Source organism: Mercenaria mercenaria, chromosome 17 (assembly GCF_021730395.1).
Source record: "Mercenaria mercenaria strain notata chromosome 17, MADL_Memer_1, whole genome shotgun sequence".
Lineage (NCBI taxonomy): Eukaryota > Metazoa > Mollusca > Bivalvia > Venerida > Veneridae > Mercenaria > Mercenaria mercenaria.
In genome coordinates, this window is record NC_069377.1 from 22,993,937 (window position 1) to 23,017,356 (window position 23,420).

General features: G+C 34.8%; 4 protein-coding genes across 6 annotated transcripts in view; 1 reads left to right on the forward strand and 3 right to left on the reverse strand.

Annotated features, from left to right (window-relative positions):
* The window catches only part of LOC123536290 (glyoxylate/hydroxypyruvate reductase A-like), a 41,669-nt gene extending 40,878 nt beyond the window's left edge, over window positions 1–791 (reverse strand). Inside the window, exon 1 of the mRNA XM_045319339.2 lies at window positions 581–791. Coding sequence (XP_045175274.2) covers window positions 581–728 — 148 coding nt within the window. The 5' untranslated portion in view covers window positions 729–791. The remainder of the gene's footprint in view (window positions 1–580) is intronic.
* A 129-nt stretch (window positions 792–920) lies between these two features.
* Window positions 921–11,052, reverse strand: LOC123536292 (glyoxylate/hydroxypyruvate reductase B-like). Its single transcript, XM_053529255.1, has 10 exons — window positions 10,720–11,052; window positions 10,338–10,466; window positions 9,580–9,617; window positions 9,098–9,240; window positions 7,784–7,860; window positions 5,977–6,073; window positions 5,619–5,739; window positions 4,829–4,896; window positions 3,949–4,078; window positions 921–3,377 (listed from the first exon to the last, which is right to left on the reverse strand). The coding sequence occupies exons 1-10, from the start codon at window positions 10,859–10,861 to the stop codon at window positions 3,279–3,281; spliced, it is 1,044 nt and encodes a 347-aa protein (XP_053385230.1). The 5' UTR covers window positions 10,862–11,052; the 3' UTR covers window positions 921–3,278.
* Window positions 11,053–15,517: 4,465 nt separating this feature from the next.
* Window positions 15,518–21,971, reverse strand: LOC123537345 (uncharacterized). 3 transcript variants are annotated; one of them, XM_045321029.2, is made up of 6 exons: window positions 21,838–21,971; window positions 20,318–20,370; window positions 17,915–18,058; window positions 17,218–17,331; window positions 16,623–16,751; window positions 15,518–16,184 (listed from the first exon to the last, which is right to left on the reverse strand). In XM_045321029.2, the coding sequence occupies exons 2-6, from the start codon at window positions 20,337–20,339 to the stop codon at window positions 16,111–16,113; spliced, it is 483 nt and encodes a 160-aa protein (XP_045176964.1). In that variant the 5' UTR covers window positions 20,340–20,370; window positions 21,838–21,971; the 3' UTR covers window positions 15,518–16,110. The 3 variants fall into 3 exon arrangements, with proteins under 3 accessions (XP_045176964.1, XP_053385231.1, XP_045176966.1); XM_053529256.1 differs by lacking the exon at window positions 21,838–21,971 and adding an exon at window positions 20,830–20,848; XM_045321031.2 differs by lacking the exons at window positions 16,623–16,751; window positions 21,838–21,971 and having other exon boundaries at window positions 20,318–20,609.
* Window positions 21,972–23,146: 1,175 nt separating this feature from the next.
* The window catches only part of LOC123537534 (uncharacterized), a 41,587-nt gene continuing 41,313 nt past the window's right edge, over window positions 23,147–23,420 (forward strand). Inside the window, exon 1 of the mRNA XM_045321333.2 lies at window positions 23,147–23,284. The gene's annotated coding sequence lies outside the window, so the exon portion shown is untranslated. The remainder of the gene's footprint in view (window positions 23,285–23,420) is intronic.

Here is a 23,420-nt window from a genome sequence, read left to right on the forward strand (position 1 = left end):
AATAATGAAGCTCCAAGAACTGGTGGACGTTCGACCATGAAGAGATTTTTTTTTTCTTTTGAAAGCTGTTCTAAAGTCTTCAGGCATATCTGTTCAGATGCAAGCAACTCACCAAGCTTCTAATTAAAGAACTTCTCGATAACGTAAAGTGGTCTCTACTGTCTCCTACTGGCGAAATATATGTTTGATTCTTTTCTTCGTAACTTAAACATAATAATTTACACTTATTTGTGTTCACTTAGCGTTTCATATATTTTCAGTGAAGGTGTTTTTAAAACGTGATTTTCCTTTTCAGATAGAATTATTTAAGTATAAATTTGATAAACATACTTTACTTAAAGAATACTCATATTATAATCATAAGACCTTCTGTGTTATATTTGTAAAATTTTGTTTTAAAAACCATATGTTTAGCTTAAATTAAAAGTCATTAGAAATGCGCATTTTCAAACATTACCTTCCTTTGCTTATCTTGTTTGCGCACTAGAAATAAATGGATTCAGAAGAAACTTTTAGAGGTAAAACCTGCCTTTTGGGTCAGATTGTTGAAATACTCAAAACTTATTTAAAGCTTACTTACACAGAACGGAGGCGTTCCCTTCCAAAGAACGTTTTGTTTGCAGTTGTAAAACTGTAACTTCAAGGTTTATAGAGCTTATGAAATAGTCAATAAGCCGCGGCAATAATGTCGCAGAATATACTGTGAAACGCTGCTTCTCGTGCGCCATTTCAATGAATATTTTGTTATACTTAATCCGTGGTCACACATTTGATTACAAATTTGCTAAACCATTGAATTATGTCGCATTTGATAAAGGTTTTGCTATCATATCAATGTCTTCATTAACCGGGTCAATGGCCTGTTGAATGATATCAGAGTCGTATTTAAGAATGAAAATAAACGTGGGTGGTGGTTTCAAAATATACGAACAAATATATTTTTGTCTGTAAACATATGAACACTTTTTTGATAAATTTACATTACGTATGATATTCCTATTATAACAAATGATGTTTAACACTATTTGATATGTTTACATACATTTTGATATAAGACCTTTTAGTACCGATTCACTGTAAAATCCAACATAATCACTCACTTACATGGTAATTGGTGACTGTACAACAAATGTCACAATGATTAGTATTTAAAAAAGTATGTTGAGATGACAATATTACAGACGAAGTGAATCATGGGATGTGTATAATGAAATCCAAGCCAATTTTGTGATTTTGCTAAAAAAACCTAGGTTCTACCACATCCTTTCTGGCATGGCAAATCTTAGCGCTAGAATATTGTTGTTTTGGCTAGGGCGCCGTCACGCCTAGTCAAGCGCCACGTAGACACGCTAGTACTCCAGATTCGCAGATGTCTTTTTGGCGCCTCACCAGAACGATAAATACCTTATTTATTTTATTGGTGTGTATACTGGTAATTATAACACTAACACGTTAGTGGCCTTCAAACGCCATTTTGTCGTGCTGGTGTGTTGGTGAGTTTAAAAGGCGCCAGTACGCCAAAACGCCAAATACGCCCGCCGGAACGACACATAAGGTCTCTGGAATTCCACCGGGGTGCCAAAACAACATCTGTGAATTTGGCATGTTAGCGTGTTCACGGGGCAACAACACGATAGATAGGATTGAAAAATATATTGACAAATATCGTATATATGTCGTACTGGTATGCTAATTCAGGCACGCCTACATGCCACTTCGACTTGGCAGAAATTAGAAACCACAAATAGGCCTATTCGTTTACTTTGGTGAGAGAAAATTAGGTGGAATAGGGCGAATTGTTCGAATTATTTTCAATTAATACAACCACGTATTGTAGATTGTGAAACTGTTCATAATATTTTGTTAACATACCAAGTTCAAAACAATCAAAGATATCACAAAAATTATTTTCTTTTTTTCTTTTCTTCATTTTATATCAAATATGTATTGAGAGATACATTTACAATAATGTTGTTCTGTTTATTTGTTTGGTCATCTTGAACACATTGAATCGATTTAATGAAATGGACATTGCAGATATAGTGACAGATCTTCAATAAATACTTCAAACAGTAATAATGTATGAAGAATGAAGAAAACTAACCCTAATTCTAAAACAAGAGCGCCGCTAAGCGGGGCAATATACGCCCGAAGGGTTACATCGGATGATGGGAGCAAAATTTAAAAAACTTGACTGTTGAAGCCCAAAGGACAGGAACAACAAAAAGAAGAAATGCCAAAAAAATTCTAAGTCCACAAAAAAACTTTTTACCAGGTAAAGTTATGTTAAAATACATCTAAAAATTGGATATACCATCCATGTTGTACCACAGAAAAGTGGTCTCGGTTTTTCCCTACAGCCAATAATAAAAAAGTTGCAGAATAAGCTATTTATAGTAAAAAAAGAAGTAATTAACAAAAAATTATTGTTAGAGAACAAAAAAGGGATCTGCCAAATAGAAACAAGAGCACTGCAATGCTGAGCAATATGCACAAAGCAAAGTCATAGATGACCTTTGACCCCTAAGTGTGACCTTGACCTTGAAGCGAGTCATCCAGAACTTGCGTTCTGCACGTCGCCTCAGTGTGGTGAACATTTGTGCCAAGTTTCTTTGAAATCCTTCAAGCAGTTCAAGAGTTACAGAGCGGACTTGAAACACATTCATATGACCTTTGACCCCTGTGACCATGACCTTGAAACAAGACATCCAAAACATGCGTTCTGCACGTCGTTTCAGTGTGGTGAACATTTGTGCCAAGTTTCTTTGAAATCCTTCAAGCTGTTCAAGAGTTACAGAGCGGACACAGCAAAGTCTTATATGACATTTCACTCCTAAGTGTGACCTAAACCTTGAAGCTAGTCATCCGAAACAAGCGCTCTGCATGTCGTCTCCGTGTGGTGAACATTTGTGCCAAGTTTCTTTGAAATCCTTCAAGCAGTTCAAGAGTTACAGAGCGGACACAAAACACACTCATATGACATTTGACCCCTAAGTGTGACCTTAACCTTGAAGCGAGGCATCCAAAACATGCACTCTGCACGTCACCTCAGTGTGATGAACATTTGTGTCAAATTGCTTTGAAATCCTTCAAAGGGTTCAACAGTTACAGAGTGGACACGAAATTGCTAACGGACGGACGGACGGACGGACGGACACCGGTGATATAACATTATACGTTCCTTCGGGCGTATAACAATGGTACAGTATGTGGAACACTTCACATTGGATTTTCTATATTTAAATTCCAAACACACTCAACCTTTAAACAGGTCATTGCTAATAGCCCTGCGACCAGTCCAAAACGTCCTTCAATGGAAGTCCTTCCACATAACATTGAATTTTATCCATAAAACACCTCATTATATTCTCTGTGTGCTGAAAAAAGGAAAACCCTTATATAATAACCCTTAGTATAGTTATCATAATGCAATCAAAACATCCATCAAATGAAACACTCCATTCGTAAACTGAAATATCATGTAAATGATTTAAGAAGATATTATTCATCACCAAAGAAATATCAAGTTTTACGTAAGTCCAAATGAACCGGACGACTGGGACTAAAAGCTCATAAACTGAATTACCATGCTTAGATGTATGGGGAGTGCTTTTCAAACAAGTTAGCCTTCGGAGAGAAATCTTCTTCAAATACTTTAGCATTTTGTCTTTTATAACTAGTCACGTCTCATTTCCATCTGAGAATGCCGTCAGTCATCTAAGCTAACTACTTACGAGTCATCATAGGTTATTGTCGGATAACTAACTACTGTTTAAAATTTCGATCGCTTCATGAAAACGACCACTGAAGATATGTTTCAAGTTTCAAGTTTATTCATATATATTCCATATATGTATTTAAGGACCGTAAACAAAAAGTAAGGTTTGACACATTGCCAGACTTGAGTGTTCTGTAACGGATACAAAAGAAAATGAAAAGGAAACTCACAGATGGGCCTAAAGACCAACCAGAGACATGTGGAGTCACTGTAACACCTGGGAGACTCCAAAGACGACTGGCAGCTGGTAATGGCTCCGTACGAAATACGTCAAGGACAGCACCACTCAGCCAACCATTACTGAAATTCAATGTAGAAAGCATACAGAGTTAAAGAAGAATGAAAAGAAAAATCTGGTATCTATTATCATGAAAGAAATATTACTTCTCCTTCCTTAATGAGCAACATGTTCAATAAACTAATATTATTTGAACGTGACCTGTAGTTGGGATATTTCGGGCTTTTCCTGTAGATTTAAATAATTCAAGTTTCCTTTTGTTTTGTCAGAATAATTATAATACTACATATGTTTTCCCAACGATAACTATAATGTGTATATCTCTTAGTAAAATGATTGTGATTGACATAAGGTTTAAGATCGTCAAAACAATTTTGGCCGTCCCTTTTACGTTACTTACTATATACACTGGTACCGTTACGCGTTGGGATATGTCATTGAAAAAAGACTTATGTCACATATCTAGACGCTGAGGTTTAACCAAAGCGTTGTCTATGCACCGGCAGAAGTTTTGTTAATTATCCCATAACAAGAAGATTATTTTGGTGAGTTTCCAGCATCAATGTTAGAGGGCAGACTATTAATAATCCCCTGTTCCCCGACAAGATTTCAGGCTGAATAGAATCAACTATTACCATTCTCGGCAAGAAGCTGAATAAATGCCTCGCATGAAATAATTCTACAGTTTTGAACCTACAATAATGAGGGACAAACGATTCAATGTCAGCTTCCTTAACCAATTAGCTGTAACCTCTCATTCTAGAAAATCATAGTATATATAGAGTATTATTATGCTGAAAGTTGGAACCTACTTGATTGCATGCACAATACTCTGTTCATCTACAACATCTCCACGTCCTACATTGATGAAAACGCTTTTCTAAAATAAATATGAACGAAACTTATCTTCACATAACATTGTTCAAGAAAGAAACCATGCCACTGTAGCGATATTGCACTCAGGTATAAAAAAAAACTATATTCTAACAGTTAATATTTCGAGATGTGATTTGATTTGTCTATCAACGTTGAAGAACTTTTTAAAAAGAAATGTTAGATGACCATGTGTCCGCCTAGTTATCTGTTTGATAACTTCTATTTCTCTCTTCACCGTGTCAGATAACGGACCATTAATTTCATCGAATAACATGAATACAATAAAAAGACCTTACCACGGTCATTCAAGCCCAGGTTTGTAAAGACTGGGCATATCGGCAATCATCCTGGTTTTACTCAGTTCAGCTTAACTTCTTTTTGTTGTTTGTTTTATTGACTCTATGATTATGGCCTAGTCACAAATTTCAGTAACAGTACAAATGCTGTGTGCATGTTGTAAGGTACTAGTAACTAAGTTTATTGTCTTAACATGTTTTTGATTTAAATATTCTATAGTGAAATGTAATGAAAGCTTCTCAACAGTTGTTTAATAAAAACAGTTCATAGTGATCATGCATAATCATAAGATTTAACAATGACCCTGCAAGATATCCTCGGTCCGTTATATTAGCCCGACCTTGAATCTAAAACTGAGCATTTGGAAAAAAAAACACGTTCATTATAATTAGATAAATTAATAAAATATGTTACACCTGTATTTACTACCTTATTTTTACAACTTTTTAAGACGTCTCCGGACAACATATCTCTAGTCTGTGGCGTGCTGGGTAAAATGCTGCATATATAATCGCAGTTTTCTAAAAGATCACTCAGTCTTTCTTGCGTTCTTAAAACAAAATCATACTGCATGGTTACTAAAATGGTTCGAAAGAGTTGATAAATAACTCCAAATATGTGTTCACAGTTTAAACAAATAGTCACATATAACGAATGTTGTCAATATCTTAAGTTGGTGGTCAATGTTAAACAATCGATGCCGATACCGAGAATGAAAATAATATGGTTATTTCAGATGTGTTTTTAAATATCAGAAGTGACCGCGTTAACGCAAAATACAATTTACCTATAAAAGTCTATATGTGGACAGCCGTCTTCAGCTGTATATTTCCTTCTTGTTAGTCCCCACACCGTCATTCCAAACTCTTTACATATTTTAGCAACTGTAATTTAATGCAAAAGTCATTCCCAGCTCTTTACATATATTTTAGCAACTGTAATTTTATTCTAACGTCATTCCAAATTATTTGCATATCTAAATAACTGTAATTTAATTCAAACGTCATTCGTTACTCTTTACAATGTAAGACTGTAATTCAATTCTAACTTCATTCCAAACTCTGTATATATTTTAACAACTTTAATTCAAATAAAAATTCATTCTAAACTCATAACAAATATTAGCAAACGTCAATTCAAACTCTATACATTATCTAAGCAACAGTACGTGACTGTGCAGCAATGCATATATTTTGGTAGAGAAGCCACAAGTTTGTGTTAAAAAGTTTTAATGGTTTGTATTATGTTGCTATGTTCAGAAAGTATATCATCCTGACAGAATACTTTTGAAAGGATCTTTTAAATGTCTAAACAGCAAAAACGATTATCATAATACCGATGACTGGAAAACGATACAGGCTGCTTAAGCGAATAAAAAAAATTGTCTTCACAAACGTCAGTGTTTGAACCAGCTTTAAAAAGCTGGAAATCTCTATTGAACCAAAACGTTTAACTACATATTTATACAGAATTCCTTGCTTGAGAAAACAGTGTCACATTATGTTAACAGATTTCTCCAAATTCATTTCAAACCCTTATATGTGCAACGTCAAGGTTATAATAACCTAACCATACGCAACTGATTTTGTTTAAAAAAAACCTTGACTATTATAATATCTGAACGGAAATATGCGGGGTAAGTATGATAGATAAAGAGCGAAGGTTAGCCTTGCTGACACCCATATTTCCAGAGATTTCTCGGAACACATAGCACTATAAACACAGCCACAGAGCCGCGCATTAACAAAGTAGGCCCACAGCAAAAAGAAGCTGTAACGGAAAATATATTATAGACGGACTGCTTCAAAACTCCAACAAATACATTTTAAATTTATGCAAATTATAGAAAAAGGGGGACGAGGAGGTAGGGGGTAGAAAGGGGGCGGGGTTGAAGGGAAAAGTGGAACAAAGATGAATATCTACTGACCCTTCATAGAAGTACAGGGGTCACCATGTGACGACCTGTTAACAGCGAAAATGCAAGATTCTTGTATGAAGTACATCCCCACGTAAAAAGCTTAAGATTGTTGGTATAAAAGTACATTTTGGACGTCGAAAGTATATGCGACAAATACACCTCAAATGCGAATGGATGGAATTCTTCGTGCATCTTTACCACTAGAAATATTTTAATGCCCATGTACCTCTTAAAGAATGAAACTTTTCCTTAATATGACGCCGATTAAGGATTATTATTACCCTCAAAATTTTGGAGCCCAAATACTTTAGTGACTTTTAGTTTTTAAAGTGATGAAATCTAGTTGAGAGATTTATTTAATTCCATGAATAAATATAACATCAAAATTGTTATTTATTTATTTATTTATTTGGGTTTTACGGCGCACCAACACAGTATAGGTTATATCAAACTTGTATTGCTTTGACTTTTAACTGAATATGTTGAACTCAGAAAGTTAATAAGCGATTGTTGCATTAACTCGGTGCTCAGTGCTGATTGTCCTCATATTTGAAACGTGTTGTGTCACAAAGTACTGTAAATAAGCAACATTTCCAACGGAAGAAATAATCAGAAAAAATTAAGACAATTTACTGGTAGCTGAAAATAAAAATTTACAACTTCAAGTTCCACTTACGTTTTTGTCCTATTTTTCCAACACCAAGAATACCGATAGAAAGAGAAGAGAGACTTCGACCGGAGGCATAAATCGCCCTGAAACAAAAATTATTACTTAAATTATTAGTTTTATTTACTATGCAAATGTTTTCTAACTTTATGAGGTTCCAGATTTCCCAATGTTTTTTTTTTTGTTTTGTTCTTTCACATCCAAACCATAACAGTAACCGTAATATTATTCAGACTATAAAAAATTGACAAATGCCATAGACAATGGCAGTGACAATGACAAAGACAAAGTTCATTTGCTCAAAAGCCTCCTGCCCATTTAATATATGTACTTATGCAATACCTATTTTTAAATTTCAAAGCATGTATATAATAGATTATGTTTGTTGACATACATGTAATGCACCATATTTAGTTACGACTTTTATTTATACCTTACTGTTATTCTTTGCAAATCTTAAATACTATCTTTTCTTTACAGCCGCTGGCCTCCAGACCATACGACAACAAAGAAAAAAGAACATTTTCAGGTATCAGGAAGTTAAAGCTATATATGTAAAGAAAACTTTGAAACTTAATTACTGACAGATTATAATTATGTTACTGAAACACATATGAATTAGTTATTTTACTTATTTTTACACTGAAAATTGAACAGCGTTTGTAACGCTGTACTCCAAGTAAACTGCCTTAATTATAAATATCTTTATTATATGCTCTTAAAATAACCTAAATTTCATCGCCTCTTTCAAAATATTTCATGTTTAATGGTCAGTGGGTTTTCCCCATTAAACATGACTTTCTAAAAATAGAATTACAGTTTCACACAGTTATTGTTACTTTCAAACATTAAATATTTTTACTTATTCATAAACCTGAACCCATAAAATAAAGCTCTGTAAATATTGCTCTCTTCCGGTGAATATCACATCATATCCAATGTATCAAGACTGAATTTTTTTTTTGTATTAATATTTAACGGTCGTTAAATACATATTCCTCCATGGTGCATTGGTAAAGACGGCAGCGTCTGTTTTTTTTTTTTTGTTTTTTTTTTTTCTTTTTGATTTGGCATATCTAAGATAGTTTAGAAACAAAAACTAATATTCTAATGTTCTTAACATGACCAAATTTCAATTTAAAGAAAGATCATTTGAACCAAAATATAGATGTCACTGTACAAATATACTGCTAGAGAAATTATTATTTCTTTACAGAATAGCAAAAATGAGATATGAATACATCATACAAGGATAATACCGCAAAAAGTGATGTCTTGATATGTAATGCATGAACACCTCACCAAACACAAAACGATATTCACCTATCCCATTTTGACTTTCGTTGTGACTCCTTTGCCTGGAAGAATTGTCTTTCATTCGCTATTATATGGCCTATAACGTATTCAGTAGTATGTAAAGCATTTAGGGAACCCGGCGTCTTTGTAAGAGTGAACTGCGGAAATGGCTGACGTAAACATGGAGAAATAGTCAAATGATAGTATCTATTGCTAAGTTAAAAAAAAAAAAAAAAAAAAAAAAAAAAATATTTGTAATTATTTGTTAAAAGTAATTTGTATGTACATTTTCCAAAAAAAAACATATATGCTAATGGTATGAAATATTGTGACACTAGTTAATTAACATTCGGAAAAGAAATCGTCAATTGCGATAATATTTGTTTAGTTTTGAAGCATTTGAATATGTAAACATTTATTTAAATGTAAATTTTTAACAGTAAGATTGATCATATGGATTGTGTCAGAACTTTAATTTCCAATGGTGCAATGTTTACAGTAGCTTGTACCTCGTCTTTCTCAAATGAGTCCATAAGAAAGTTTACGCCTGAAAATAAAAATCTGCATTATATTGATAAATCCGACATTCTTATTACCAACAATATTGATACACATACATGTGATATTCTATTATTCTTTCATAATTTTCTTGTCGTATTCAAGCTGAATATAAAACTCCGCAGTTTTCTAGAAAATCAGCCACTGAAATGAATTTGCTTATTTTTGCACAACATTCATTTTTTGTTGGGTTTAACGTCGCACTGACACAATTATAGGTCATATGGCAACTTTCCAGCTTTGATGGTGGAGGACGACCCCAGGTGCCCCTCCGCGCATTATTTAATCACGGCACCTAGGCAAAGACCCACGGACCTTCCATAAGCTATAGATGGCTTCCTCGCGCCTCGAGTGAAGTTTGAACCCCATATCCGTGAGGGTAAGTGATTTGAAGTCAGAGGCCTTAACCACTTGGCCACGGATGTTCCAATGCACAACATTCATACACAATAGGAGAGAAATACATGCAAATAATCCATAGAGATACCTACGTAACACAAATAATATCAACATACATATATTAATTCCTCATATCTTAACCATTGAGAAATGAAAAGGGTCCTGCAGTATAGAATTAAACATGTCTTGGTATGCTCTGACTTCAAAAACGTATGAAGTAGATGTCTACTTATGGTAATTTGTAACAGAAATTGATTTACATTTACTCACGCACAGCTAGGTCAAGAATTCAATAAAATTCTACACTGACCGTTCGAAGACGTATGGGCCCATTTTAGATTAACGAGCTTCTTTCGGTATTTGGCTATGACTGGTACATCTGCAAATAACACTTCTATCTTACTGGCAACAGTCTCGTCTTCAAGCTCAGGCACTTCAACTGAAACAAAGGAAAGCAAAAGTCTACAGAAAATATGTAAGAAATATACATTAACTTTAGAAAATAAACAGCTTTAGTTACTGTCACCTCATATACATGGTCCCTCTCATTACACGTAGTTCAAATATCATATCCAGTCTATAGTATATTTCATGATTCGGGTTCAGCACTCCTGCATATTTCCTGACTCACTCCTGCATATTTCCTGATTCAACTCTGATAACCTATGAACATATGCAAATTAAAAACTTACATATAGCTGAGCCGTCCTCCCGCAAAGATTTTGTTGTCTGTAACTTTATTACGTTGTAATCCGTATTCCTTATTAAGAAGTCTTGACGGTGCTGAAAAATGGTGGCACAATAAATATTTAACAGTGGCATTTCGCCCGCCATTTTATGATATAAACAATGTCATGTACGTATCGCTATTTTATCACCATTTTAAAGACGTAAACGATGCATGCATATCTTAAAATGTTATCATACGAGTTTAAAAGTGTTTACTCGTGTTACATGATGGACCGTGTACAAAATTATCAACGCGGTCAAGGTCTTTTTTCATAATCGTTTTAAGAAATAATTTATAGCAAAAGAGTGTTTTAACACTATTTATGCACGATGGGTGGTAATAATATCACGAGGGCCCATCCCTCGTGAAATTATTTGTACGACGTATTACCGCCTGAGTGTATAAATAGTATTAAAACACTCTTTTGCTATGAATTATTTCGATTCTAATATGCCCTGAATCTAAAACAGTAGATAAAGTATAGAAGCGCTCTTTCTTGGTTGCAACAAAAACATTGACGTCACCGCACTTAACGTGACGTCATTCTAGCGTAAGAGTGTTTTAACAGAGACAAGCATGTTAGAATAATATGACTAGGCAATTCTTAAATCTTCACAACAGTATTATGTTGACGTCACGTCGACGTGATGTCTAGCGCCATGTACGATCGAGAAATAGCTCTTTCAAATTTGATCGAATAGATTACTTAAAAACACGTTTAAAACGAAATGTCACACAGCACAATTATCTTGATTAATTTAAACACATTTACAGTAACACTGAGTTGGTAATTCGCTGTGCAGATTAATTCGCAATCATTTGCTCTTTAACTGAACTATTCCGCAAGACGTATTACCATTTGCGGTCCAGTGGAAGCTGACGACCTACCATTTGGCGTCATACATCCGCGAAGAAACAGTGCTATCAACTTTGATCTAAATTTTACAATAAAAGATATATTAGAATCGAAATAATTTATAGCAAAACCATGTTTTAACACTATTTATACAGTCCGGCGGTTATACGTCGTACGAAATAATTCACTCGGGCTACGCTCTCGTTAAATTATTACGCTCGACGTATAACCGTGTCACACCCTATATAGCTCCCTTCGGATGTAGCTCCCCGGGGGAGTTATATTCGGGACACCTTTTCGTATATAGCTCCCTTGCTAAAACTGGAGCTATAAACGGAACACCTGTAGCTTTGTTCCGTATATAGCTCCTCGGTGTTTTTATGCAACATGGACCACGTTGCTTGTTGTCGCGATTTTAAAGACCAGATAGTGTCAATGATGCCTTTATTCTAATGTAAGGTCATGATTATTACTAAACCACTATTTGCCAGTTAACATTTCTAGACGGTTTTGGGACTTTGGGGCAATTACCTTATTTCGTCAAGTCCGACAAAACAACTAAAATCTTCATGTATAACTAACTAACGTTTGTTCCAAATTTGATAATTCTGTCACATAGTATAGAAGATGAGTGCCTGTCACAGAATGATTAAGTATGAGCTAGAGAGCGATAGTGCGTAGGTATATAGTCTCAAAAACGGATACAATTAGACCAAGAATCACCAATCTGTACAAAAAATAATTACTGGCAATTGAAGTTAGGAACATGGGTTTAAAGTGTTGTATCTGGTCTAGCTGTTATGACCCATACTTGATCATACTGTGACAGGTATTCATCTTCTGTACTATGTACAGAATTATCAAATTTGGAACAAACGTTAATTAGGTGTACCTGAAGATTTTAGTTTTATGTCGGACTTGACGAAATAAGGTAGTTGCCCCAAAGTCCCAAAACTGTCCAGAAATGTTGACTGGAAAATAGTGGTTTAGTACTAGTTATGACCCTTGCATTAGAATTAAGGCATCATAATTATATGAAATATGTTGACACTATCTGGTCTTTAAAATCGCGACAATAAGCCACGTGGTCCATGTCGCAGAGAAAAAACCGGAGAGCTATATACGGAACAAAGCTACAGGTGTTCCGTTTATAGCTCCAGTTTTAGAAAGGGAGCTATGTACGGAGAATATAGCTCCGCGGGAGCTATTTACGAAAAACTGCCCCGAATATAGCTCCCCGAGGAGCTATAACCTAAGGAATCTGCAGTATAGTGGTTTGCAGTGTCACTAGAATGTCATTTTAAAGCTGTATCTGCAGTAAAACGTCTGTAGCTTCTTCCAGTATGTATCCCAGTTCTCACCTAACATCTATTTCATGTTAATTAAGCTGTCAGTGTAATACCTCTACCGGCTTTGTTTACTGTTTCTCCTTTATGACTTGGACTTTCACTGCTGTGAATTAATTTGTCTGCAAAGGGATAGATAAAAGTTCAATCACCCATACAGACCTCGGCATAGACAAAGGGATATGCGTATCGAATGGGCATATGTATATATAAACGCTAATGAATGCAGTAATAGAAACGTAGAAGTAACACAGTATACATTTACTTATATGAAGATTGAACAAAGAAGAACCAGTCATTGTAAAACACAGATGTGCTCATAAAATATATATACTCAATGATGTTTAGAAAGAAACACCATCAAGGGTTCGACGCAGTAGGAAATATGATAGTTATCAAACCAGTCCGTCCTTGTTGGAGGATTTAAGATATTGTTTTTTCACCGTCATCACACCCAATTCTTTGACTTAATTCCACTAAGAAATCAATTAAAAGTACAGTTTAGCAAATGTACGATATGGGGAAAAAGAATACTGAATTATGTTGTTTAGTGATTTGTGCGCATTTTACGAGAATCTTATGATGGTTCAATAAACAGAGAACTATATCACGCGGACAGACTAGTCGGGCGATCATTGTTGGAAGACAATGTCTTTTTGACCTGAAGACGCATACAGAAAATTAATCTTTATATTTTACTGTGACAATAGATATATCATTTTGTGAAAGATCAATTTGAAATATTATATACCAGTTCTACACTTTAACTTAGAACAAGGAAACATTATATCGCTGATTTTTATAGACGTACTTCACAATCCTGGTTCAGCTATCATGAACATTACCATAAATTATTCTAGCATTGTATCATTTTTATAAACTAACGATATATCACAGTGCATGCAACAACAACCAAAAAATATCACTTGTACATATATGTATTTGATTAGCGGGCAGTACAGTTTTCAGCGTTTAGTGTCGAATGGCCAGGGATCAATTCTTTTTTTGTTGGATTTAACGTCGCCTCGACACGATAGGTCATATGGCGACTTTCCAGCTTTAATGGTGGAGGAAGTCCCCAGGTGCCCCTCCGTGCATTAATTTCATCACGAGCGGGCACCTGGGTAGAACCACCGACCTTCCGTAAGCCAGCTGGATAGCTTCATCACATGAAGAATTCAACGCCCCGAGTGAGGCTCGAACCCAAATCGATGAGGTGCAAGTGATTTGAAGTCAGCGACCTTAACCACTCGGCCACGGAGGCCCCTCGGTTGGGTTTTAAGTCGCACTGACACAAATAGTTCATATGGAGACTTTCCAGCTTTGATGGTAGAGAAGACCCTAGGTAACCCCCTGTGCATTATTTCATCACGAGCCGGCACTTTGGCAGAACCACCGACCTTCCGTAAGCCGGCTGGATGGCTTTCTCTCATAAAGAATTCAACGATCCGAGTGAGGCTCGAACACACATCGGTGAGGGACAATGATACAAAGTCATCGTTTAACCACTCGATCACGGAGGTCTCTTAGAAATAAGAGTCAAGTAAGAAGTTGAACTCTAAAATAAGAATGCATGTTACAATTTCAGCTGACTCAAAGTGGAATGTTTATTTTTACAGGGGTCTCAGGGGAATTTAAGTAGCATGATGGCACACGTTTTTAGCTTCTTTCCAGATTTATTCTGTAATACCCCAGTCACACATACGGCGCGGATAGCTACGTCTAGCCACGGATAGAAACGTAGTAATCCGTATCGATCCGTACCTGAGCCGTACGGATTGGTACGGATTGATAGGGAATACTACTTTAAGGTACGGCTCAGGTACGGATCGATACGGATAACTACGTTTCTATCCGTTGCTAGACGTAGTTATCCGCGCCGTATGTGTGACTGGGGTATTACAAAATAAGAAACAATGAAGTAGCCGACGACTTTATTCGTAGTGAAACTGAGCTTTTTTCGACATAAGATTTCGCAACCCGGAGAACACAAAATGTGGTCATGTTTTGTTGGGGAAAAACACCTTTAAACGTGCCGATTCTAATAGAACTGATACTCAAATTGAGCAATATAAATGTTACATCTTTCTTCCCCTGAAGACCTAGATTTACTTTTCGGTATTTTAAGTAGGGAACTTATGCAAGAATTCCACACAAAACATGTTATAGTCACTGCAGTAGAAAAAAAAACAGCAAATCATAAGCTAATATCAATCAGGTTCATGCTCTTTGACTCCTTTCCAATGAGGATCATAAAGTAACTACTAATGTATCCACTTTTGGAGTCACGGCTGGTGATAAACAAGTTAAATTAAGTACTATGTATTGGGTTCTAAAACTACACACACAAAAAACATTTATAAGGTTCTTTGCATTGCAAATTCTATTTCAATTACTCTTACTAATAGTTCCAAACTTTTAACGTAGTGGATAAAAACTATTCTGGTCTGTTAAGAATCGAAGAGACATTCCTTGCAAAATTCACTTGAAGAATTATCAAATTTCATGTCAGGCTTTTGTATTTTGTGTTTGTTTGTAGTGAGATTCATAAAGTCATATTAAAATTGCAATACATTTACTTCAATTGCATAGTTACATACTTTTGTATAAGCATTTATTATAAGCAATATTATCACAATAACACAAGCATACTTGCTAACATAATTACCATTTGTTTGGGCTTTATTCGTGAATAACTTAAAATAATTTAAAACAAAAGATGAATGGCCTGACATTTTAACTTTTAGCCTGCTCAATTTCTAAAAGGACTGGTCCATCATTCAATTTGGGCAGTACCACTTAAATATTTGAAGGGATGTTCACTGAAAATTTACTGACTGAATAGCGAACAGTGCAGACCATGATCAGGCTGATCTTGGTCTGCACTGGTTGCAAAGGCAGAATCACTTGCCATTAGCAGACTAAAGGTTATTAACAGTTGAACGTTTACAGACTATGCCGTATTGTGCATTATATAGAATGTGATGACAATTTACATGCACTTTTGTAAAAGTGTGTATAAGATTTGACAGTAACATAAATGTTCGTGCTATTTAGTGTGTGTCCTTCAAGTAGACCTTCACGACAGTCACGTACAGGGTTCGGTTGTAGAAACAGCCTGTCACACATTTTAAGCATCCTGTGCTTGTATTCACACCATTTCCCATGATTGTGCGTCCATTATACTCTGTACATCTTCATCGTTAACAAATAGCTCTTCCAGCTCTGTAAACATATAATGATCATTATATCTATCTAAGCACAAGAAGCCAAGATATGCCCGTTATTAATGCTGTTAATCACAAGAAATATTATTCAATGGTGATCCCGCTGACACAAAATAATTTGTTATACATCGTTATCTTTTTATAGAAGGTAGTCAGCCGCCTGTTCGTTATGAAAATGTTCAACATAAGACTGAAAGATCTGTAAAGTACAAAAACTGGTATATTATCGACCAGTATTATCGACTGGTATATTATCGACCAGTATTATCGACTGGTATATTATCGAACGGAAACAACTTTCACTGAACCGATAGCCCTGAGTATACCAAAGAGATTAAAGATATTCCTGGTAACCTATGGAAAATACAAAATTTGAAAAACTTTGGACATGTCTTTCACGCTATACGTGTCAATGTTTACCCTTAAAGATGATCACCTGAAATTCTAAGCTTTCCATCCTTATGAAGATCTAGCATTTCCGCCCAAGACATGGCTTCTTTTTCATCAATTTTCATTTCTCCACACTGAGTCAGAATTTCGATAAATTCATTTTTTAAAATGAAACCTAGAATTTAAAATAAAGTAGATAATAAATGATATCAGTTTATTTGCGTATGTTTGTGTAGAAAATCTTGCATATTTTACATTTTGTTTAGCTGTACTTGATCAGAAGCCAAAAAGTTGTTATTTAAGTTGCAATCCGATGACACTTGCAAAATAGCGTTTAAAATTTCATCAGATTTATCTTTGTGTTATCACATATCAATTAACATTGTTGGCCAACTTGTGCGAGCTACTCATATAAGGTGTTCTGGGGTGTTTATTTTCATATTCGGTGACAAAAGTTTGCAAAATCTCTGTCCTGGAATTCGATTGATTCTTTTACCTTTCTGTAAATACAAATGTCCCAATTATGTCAATTTAAGACAAATATTATGTGACTTTAAAAGGTGACCAGCTCAGTCTTAAATCTTTGGTCACTTTATGCTCAAAGAATAAAGAGTACTACCCGTAGCGATAAATTCAACAACCTGTATTCATTCTGTCAAACAATGCGAATGCTTCTCTTAGATCCATCTTCTGTTCTTCCAATGATGGTAGTTTCATGTCAGTCACAAAGTCCACGAATTGGTCATAGGTAAAACCTGTATAATAAAGCATTTGAGTCGCGCCATGAGAAAAACAACATAGTGCGTTTGCCATGGATCCAGAGCAGCCTTCGCATCCGTGCAGTCTGGTCAGGATCCATGCTGTTCGCTTTCAAATCATATTGCAATTAGAGAAACCGTTAGCGAATAGCATGGCTCCTGACCAGACTGCGCGGATGCGCAGGCTGCTCTGGATCCATGCTGGTCGCAAATGCACTATGTTGGTTTTCTCATGGTGCGGCTCATTTGTCTTTTGGATGAGGTACGTTAAATTCAAAACATCGTAAAGCTTACAATACATATGTCTAGATCTAGACATTCACGCATGTTTGTAGTATTACATTTTGAAAAAGGTAATCAATTCACCAAGTATCCCATTGGTTCCTGTAGACATTATAGGATATGCCATTAGCTGCAAAAAAACACAACAACCAAAAAACAGCTATCTGCGTACTGGTGACAATGTCTTTTCCTACCGTATTTGATGCAACAAAATCTGTTTTCAAGTATACTAAGTATATGTAAATTAGATTTGGCAAGTAGAAAAACTTTGTTGTATGAATATAAGAAAATAAATTACTTTTATTGTCGTTTTCTTGTAGCATTTCTTCCACCTCACTGTCAATAGGATTGAAATTTAATATTCTGAGAGCCATTATCATCTGGTCACGTGATATGTAGCCACGCCCATTCACGTCAACGGAAGCAAACGCACGTGCACATGCTGTAAACAAAGGTGTTATGACTGGTAGAAATGAAATCAATGAATAATGAATTATCTATGTAAATCGAAGTTAGAGTTTACCCGTAATATCAGAATTTTTTTATTAATAAAACTGAGAAATACAAATTGAATGATAAAATTTTGTTTTCGTACGACCTCGAGCAATTCATAAAAAAAAAATAAAAAATGCATATATTTTCTTTTTATAACACGAATAAATATTATCTGTAAAGATTTAGAAGTTTATATATAACATGTTCACAAATATGTTCAAATATTTAACTTTTCTGAAATATGACAGGATAAAAATGTGTTTTTATTGCCATATAATGAAATTTGCTCTTTTGTAAAATTTAGATATGTATAATATTATGTATTTTTGTGACTTTTCAAAATTGGCTTCAACTCGTAAGGTGAATATAATAATATCGTAGCATTAATGTTTTTTAAACATACCTTGATATTACCTATATATTAATAGCTTCAATTTAGTCAATAATGAGGTATGCATGTACATGATAATGTGATGAAACCATTTATGTATAAAAAGAAATATTAATCAATCGTTTTCAGCCGTTCTGTATTAAAATAGATACTGGTATTCAGTGTCACATAATGGAAAGCTACATCAATATTATCATTTACAAGTAAATGTCAAATAAATGAGATTTTATTATTAGATTGTGTCTATATATATAGTTTATTTTGACATTCTTTAAATCTCAGAAATGTACAGGACCGCCTGTGGAAAACATTTTCCATGTCAGATTTAGTAATATATATTTCATTACATGTTGAATGTTTTTATCATTTTGTAATGTACATTTTATAAACCTACCCATTTATAAGTCTTTTGTTTTAAACGTTTGTAATGTTGTCTTTTCGTTTACTTTATCGTGTAATATTCATGTATGTGAACTTTCCGTGTGTACGTCTGTCCGTCTTATTTAATTATATAATGTTCCTAAATGTAAACATACCCGTTTGAATATATGAGCCGTGCCATGGGAAAACCAACATAGTGGGTGTGCGACCAGCATGGATCCAGACCAGCCTGCGCATCCGCGCAGTCTGGTCAGGCTCCATGCTGTTCGTTAACAGTTTCTCCAATTCCAATAGGCTTTAAAAGCGAACAGCATGGAGCCTGACCAGACTGCGCGGATGCGCAGGCTGGTCTGGATCCATGCTGGTCGCATACCCACTATGTTGGTTTTCTCATGGCGCGGCTCATATGACCGTCTTCTTTGACCATATAATGTTCGTACATGTGAACATGTCCGTTTGTACGCCTGTATGTCTGTGTAATTTTCATATACATGAAGCCCGTCTATTTGCATATATGTCCATCTAATTTACTATGTGTTGTCCATATATGTGAACCTAACCGCGTGTACATCTACCCTTTTTATCTCACTGTGTAGTATTAATGTGAGCATAAATTTAATTTTTGTCCATCATATTTTACTAATGTGATGTACATGCATCGAAACGTCTGACCACGTCATTGTCATATAAATATACCTGCTTTGTGTGTATGACCGCTAGTCTGTCCGTCCGTACGTGCGTATTTTGTGGATTTGAGTATAAAACGTAGCCGATAATTTCAACTTATTTCGTCCTTTGGTATCATTGTGTCACCTTACTGTTACTGTTAAAGTCTTTCCAAGAGGGCTTTAAGCAGTGGTGATACACATTTCAAAACCTCTCGTGAACAGCCTCTATATCAATACCTCTCGTGAACAGAGTCTATCAAAATAGGACTGCCATTCTTTTGCTTCATTGTGTTCTATCGTTCAAAATAATCATATCATATATTTCAAAATGGTCATTATTTTCGTCAGCGATTGGCTCAAATAATGTTGATAAACATATTCTACGAACTAACTTTTTTATTTAAATAAGACACAAGAGTTCATCTTGTGAAAGGCAATACGAAAGAAAGTTCATGTAGCTTTATTGTTGGAGATAAAAAGGAATTAGTGACGTGATTAAAAAAAAATGTAACATATCTATATGGCAATTAACTCGATCTAGAAAAAAAAATCACTTAACCAAAATTTAAAAAAAAAATTCTTACGCGTCTATGAAAAAAAATATTGTTAAATTTTCTGTTTCCTGTGAAATTTTCTTTCTCATGTCAACTTCAAATCTGAAAATTCCATCTTATTTCATAATGAAAAAGGTTTCTAGCACTGAACACTATTGTTCCTCTTTATTGTGCTTTTCTGTAGTTATAAATTATAAACAAAATTGCCTTACCTTCTTTAATTTCGCCCGACATCCTTGTGAATATCAGTTTAGAACTGAGGTTTCTGTAATAAATTACAAATATATATTAATGGTGAAACATTACGCGATCTGAATTTAATTTCCATTAAAAAAAACTCCAGACAAACACATTCAATTCAAGTACGTTCAGCTTCAAATTAATAATTTATTTAACACTTAAAAGTATAATATTTCCAATTTTAGCGAAAATCGAAATCAGTGCAAAGTGTTTTGTCTGTCTATAAACATGCGAACAAAAAATGTACAAATTGTCGTTTTATACACAACATATTGAATGACATTTATTTTTGGCAATGCCACTTAGCACATTATCGCTATCTCTGTAACGAGAATCAATAGAAAGACAAGATATAAGAATAAATTAAGGTAATTGAATGTATACATATATATACGTACCAAAGTTCGATAAATAATGTACGAATATAGAGGTAATAATTTACGAAATCAATGAAAATCAAGTGCTGTTATAAAATCCTTTATACCCGTTTTAAATTACAGACTACTTGAAATTGACAATACTTTATAACCGCGCCCGATTGTAATTTCTCATGAGACACCTTAGAGATGACAAAAGAGGTTGAATGATGTTTCTTTGCTTCGTCACGATCACACTGTTTTAGGATTAAATTAATCCTGGGCTGAGACCGTCGCATGTCGCCCTGTGCAAGTTTATGTTGAAGCATGACGATGCAACGCCGTATTTCGACAATATGACACAATATTGTGACAAACTGAAAACATGATACGGCATTACAGTAATGGGACCTGACATGGCAACAAAATACAAAACAACTTTACAACAATCCGACTCCAAAGCGCGACGGACGACATATGACGTGGCCCGGACAGGATTCCGTACATCAGGACAGTACGACATGGCATTGCAACAGTGCAAGTCGACATAATGACAGTACGACGCAAAACCCAACAGTTGGACACAATACGAGTAATTTCGCACTGGTGCTGTCGTTCTGTCATGTTAAAAAAATATAATGTAGGTGTGTGGTAATTTCAAACGTCATATTGTATCGTCTCACTGTCGCACTGTCTTTGTATCGTGTCACACTGTCTTTGTGTCGTGTCGCATTGTCGTGGTATCAAGTCGTATTGGCGTGTCGTAATGTCGTGCATCTACCTTAATGAGACGATTGACGGCATTACGATGGCGCTAACCGGATTCCATTTATAGATAAGATGGCAGGTTAGGAACCCTGGGTCGATTATATTCAAGAAAAACTCATGAAAACGTTCATCGTGGCAACAAAAAGAAATAAAACAGTATTATTAAAAAGATCTTAAAAGTCAAACAGTGTCTTCTGCCAACCCATAGAGATACGTAGACTGATATTTAACTTCTAGCTGGTTCTTGGAAAATTAGTAAGAGATAACAAACAACTGGTGAATCAAATAGTAACATCAGATCAGTGAATTCGAAGAAATTTAGTCTTACTATCTAAATGTACTAGACAAAAGGCGATAATCCAGCTTACCTCGCCAGCTAATGGAAAAACTTATCCAGTCATAGAAAGTTAACGAAATCATGCAAGTATTTCTTGTTTTCCCTTTAATACAATTGCCTTGTTTTGCTTTTTTCAATAAGAATTTTAAGTATTCATAACTGAAATGTACAAATTATAAACATTGTTTACATTGGCAACACAAATTGTGTATAATTTATCATATCAACATTTAAAAGAGGGGTTAAATTTGAAATTCCCCCCGCCAAAAGGATCAATACGATCAAGCGGAATAATCAATCAGTGATTTATAACCTAACGGGCATTACAAATAAAACACTGTGTCATCGCCACCGTCACTACTATTACTTGAACATTAGATAATGCTACTTATGTGTCTTTACATGTTATCAGATTTATTCATTTTGGATAAGTAAAGTTTAGACTTAAATCCCCCTCAAAAGAAAATTGAAGTTTAAGGTCTCCAACAGTGTCGTAAATCGCAAAAGTTATCAATTATATAGTAATTGACATTTTACATTGAAATATGAATCCTCGATGAAATTTGGAATTTGATCTTACCGTTCATGTCACTTTGTCTTGATAACAAGGTCAGTTATGAATAAAATCTGTGAAGAGATCCTTTGGAAGCATAGAATGCAACTGAGTAGAAAATTGGATATTCCAAACCTCCACCCCGAGAACGCCCCCACCTATTTCCCTGCCCAGCTACACTTTAATTTAAAACATATATATTGGCTTTTAAAACTAATAGGTATATATAAGTGTTTGCGGCTTGTTAATTTTTTTTTATACAAAATTCTATGAAATCGGTAAATAGTATACATGTTGTACACACTTATTCAGGAAATTCCATAAATCCTTGAACAAAGGGAAGAAACTCCTACTAGTAAATTATTAAACAAAAGTGTTTTAATTGTAAACCTTGTGTTTTATTTGTATCAACATTTTCTACTGTGAAACATACATTTCGTGCTGGTAAGAAGATCGTTATAATACGCATAAATAAAAAAAGCAACACTCGAAAACAACAAGTACGATATATTGAACATGACAGTCAAAATAGTCCATTCCAAATTTCCGAGATTTCCTACTATTGGACACAGCCTAAATGCTGTTATTATCAGAGACGATTTACAGACTAACGTACAACTACTACTATAATTGCCATATTACATCCAAACGCCACTGAACGTCGAAGATAATTACTTAAGCAGATTTCATGGTTCCCTGCAAATACACTCCCACAGGACGTTAGATCAACATTCTATTGTTCCGTTTTCTCATTTTAAAGCGTATTTTCAGTTAACAAAGACTGCTGTCATCGATTCTGGTCAGGAACATCCAGAGCGCGCATAAGGAGGTTACAAACGGCATTGTTTGTGAAAATACTTTAAAAGGACATTACAAAAACGAATTTCATCTAAGGAAGAAAAAACTAACTACATAACACTGCACAGTAAGTTCTCCAATGATTCTTTCTTATGTGTAATTTTAGACTTTCACGCATTGTAGGGTCGCTCTTTTGATATTTCTAACGATATTGTTATATTATTATTTATAGAAACCAAACAGTTGCTTGGTGTTATACAAGG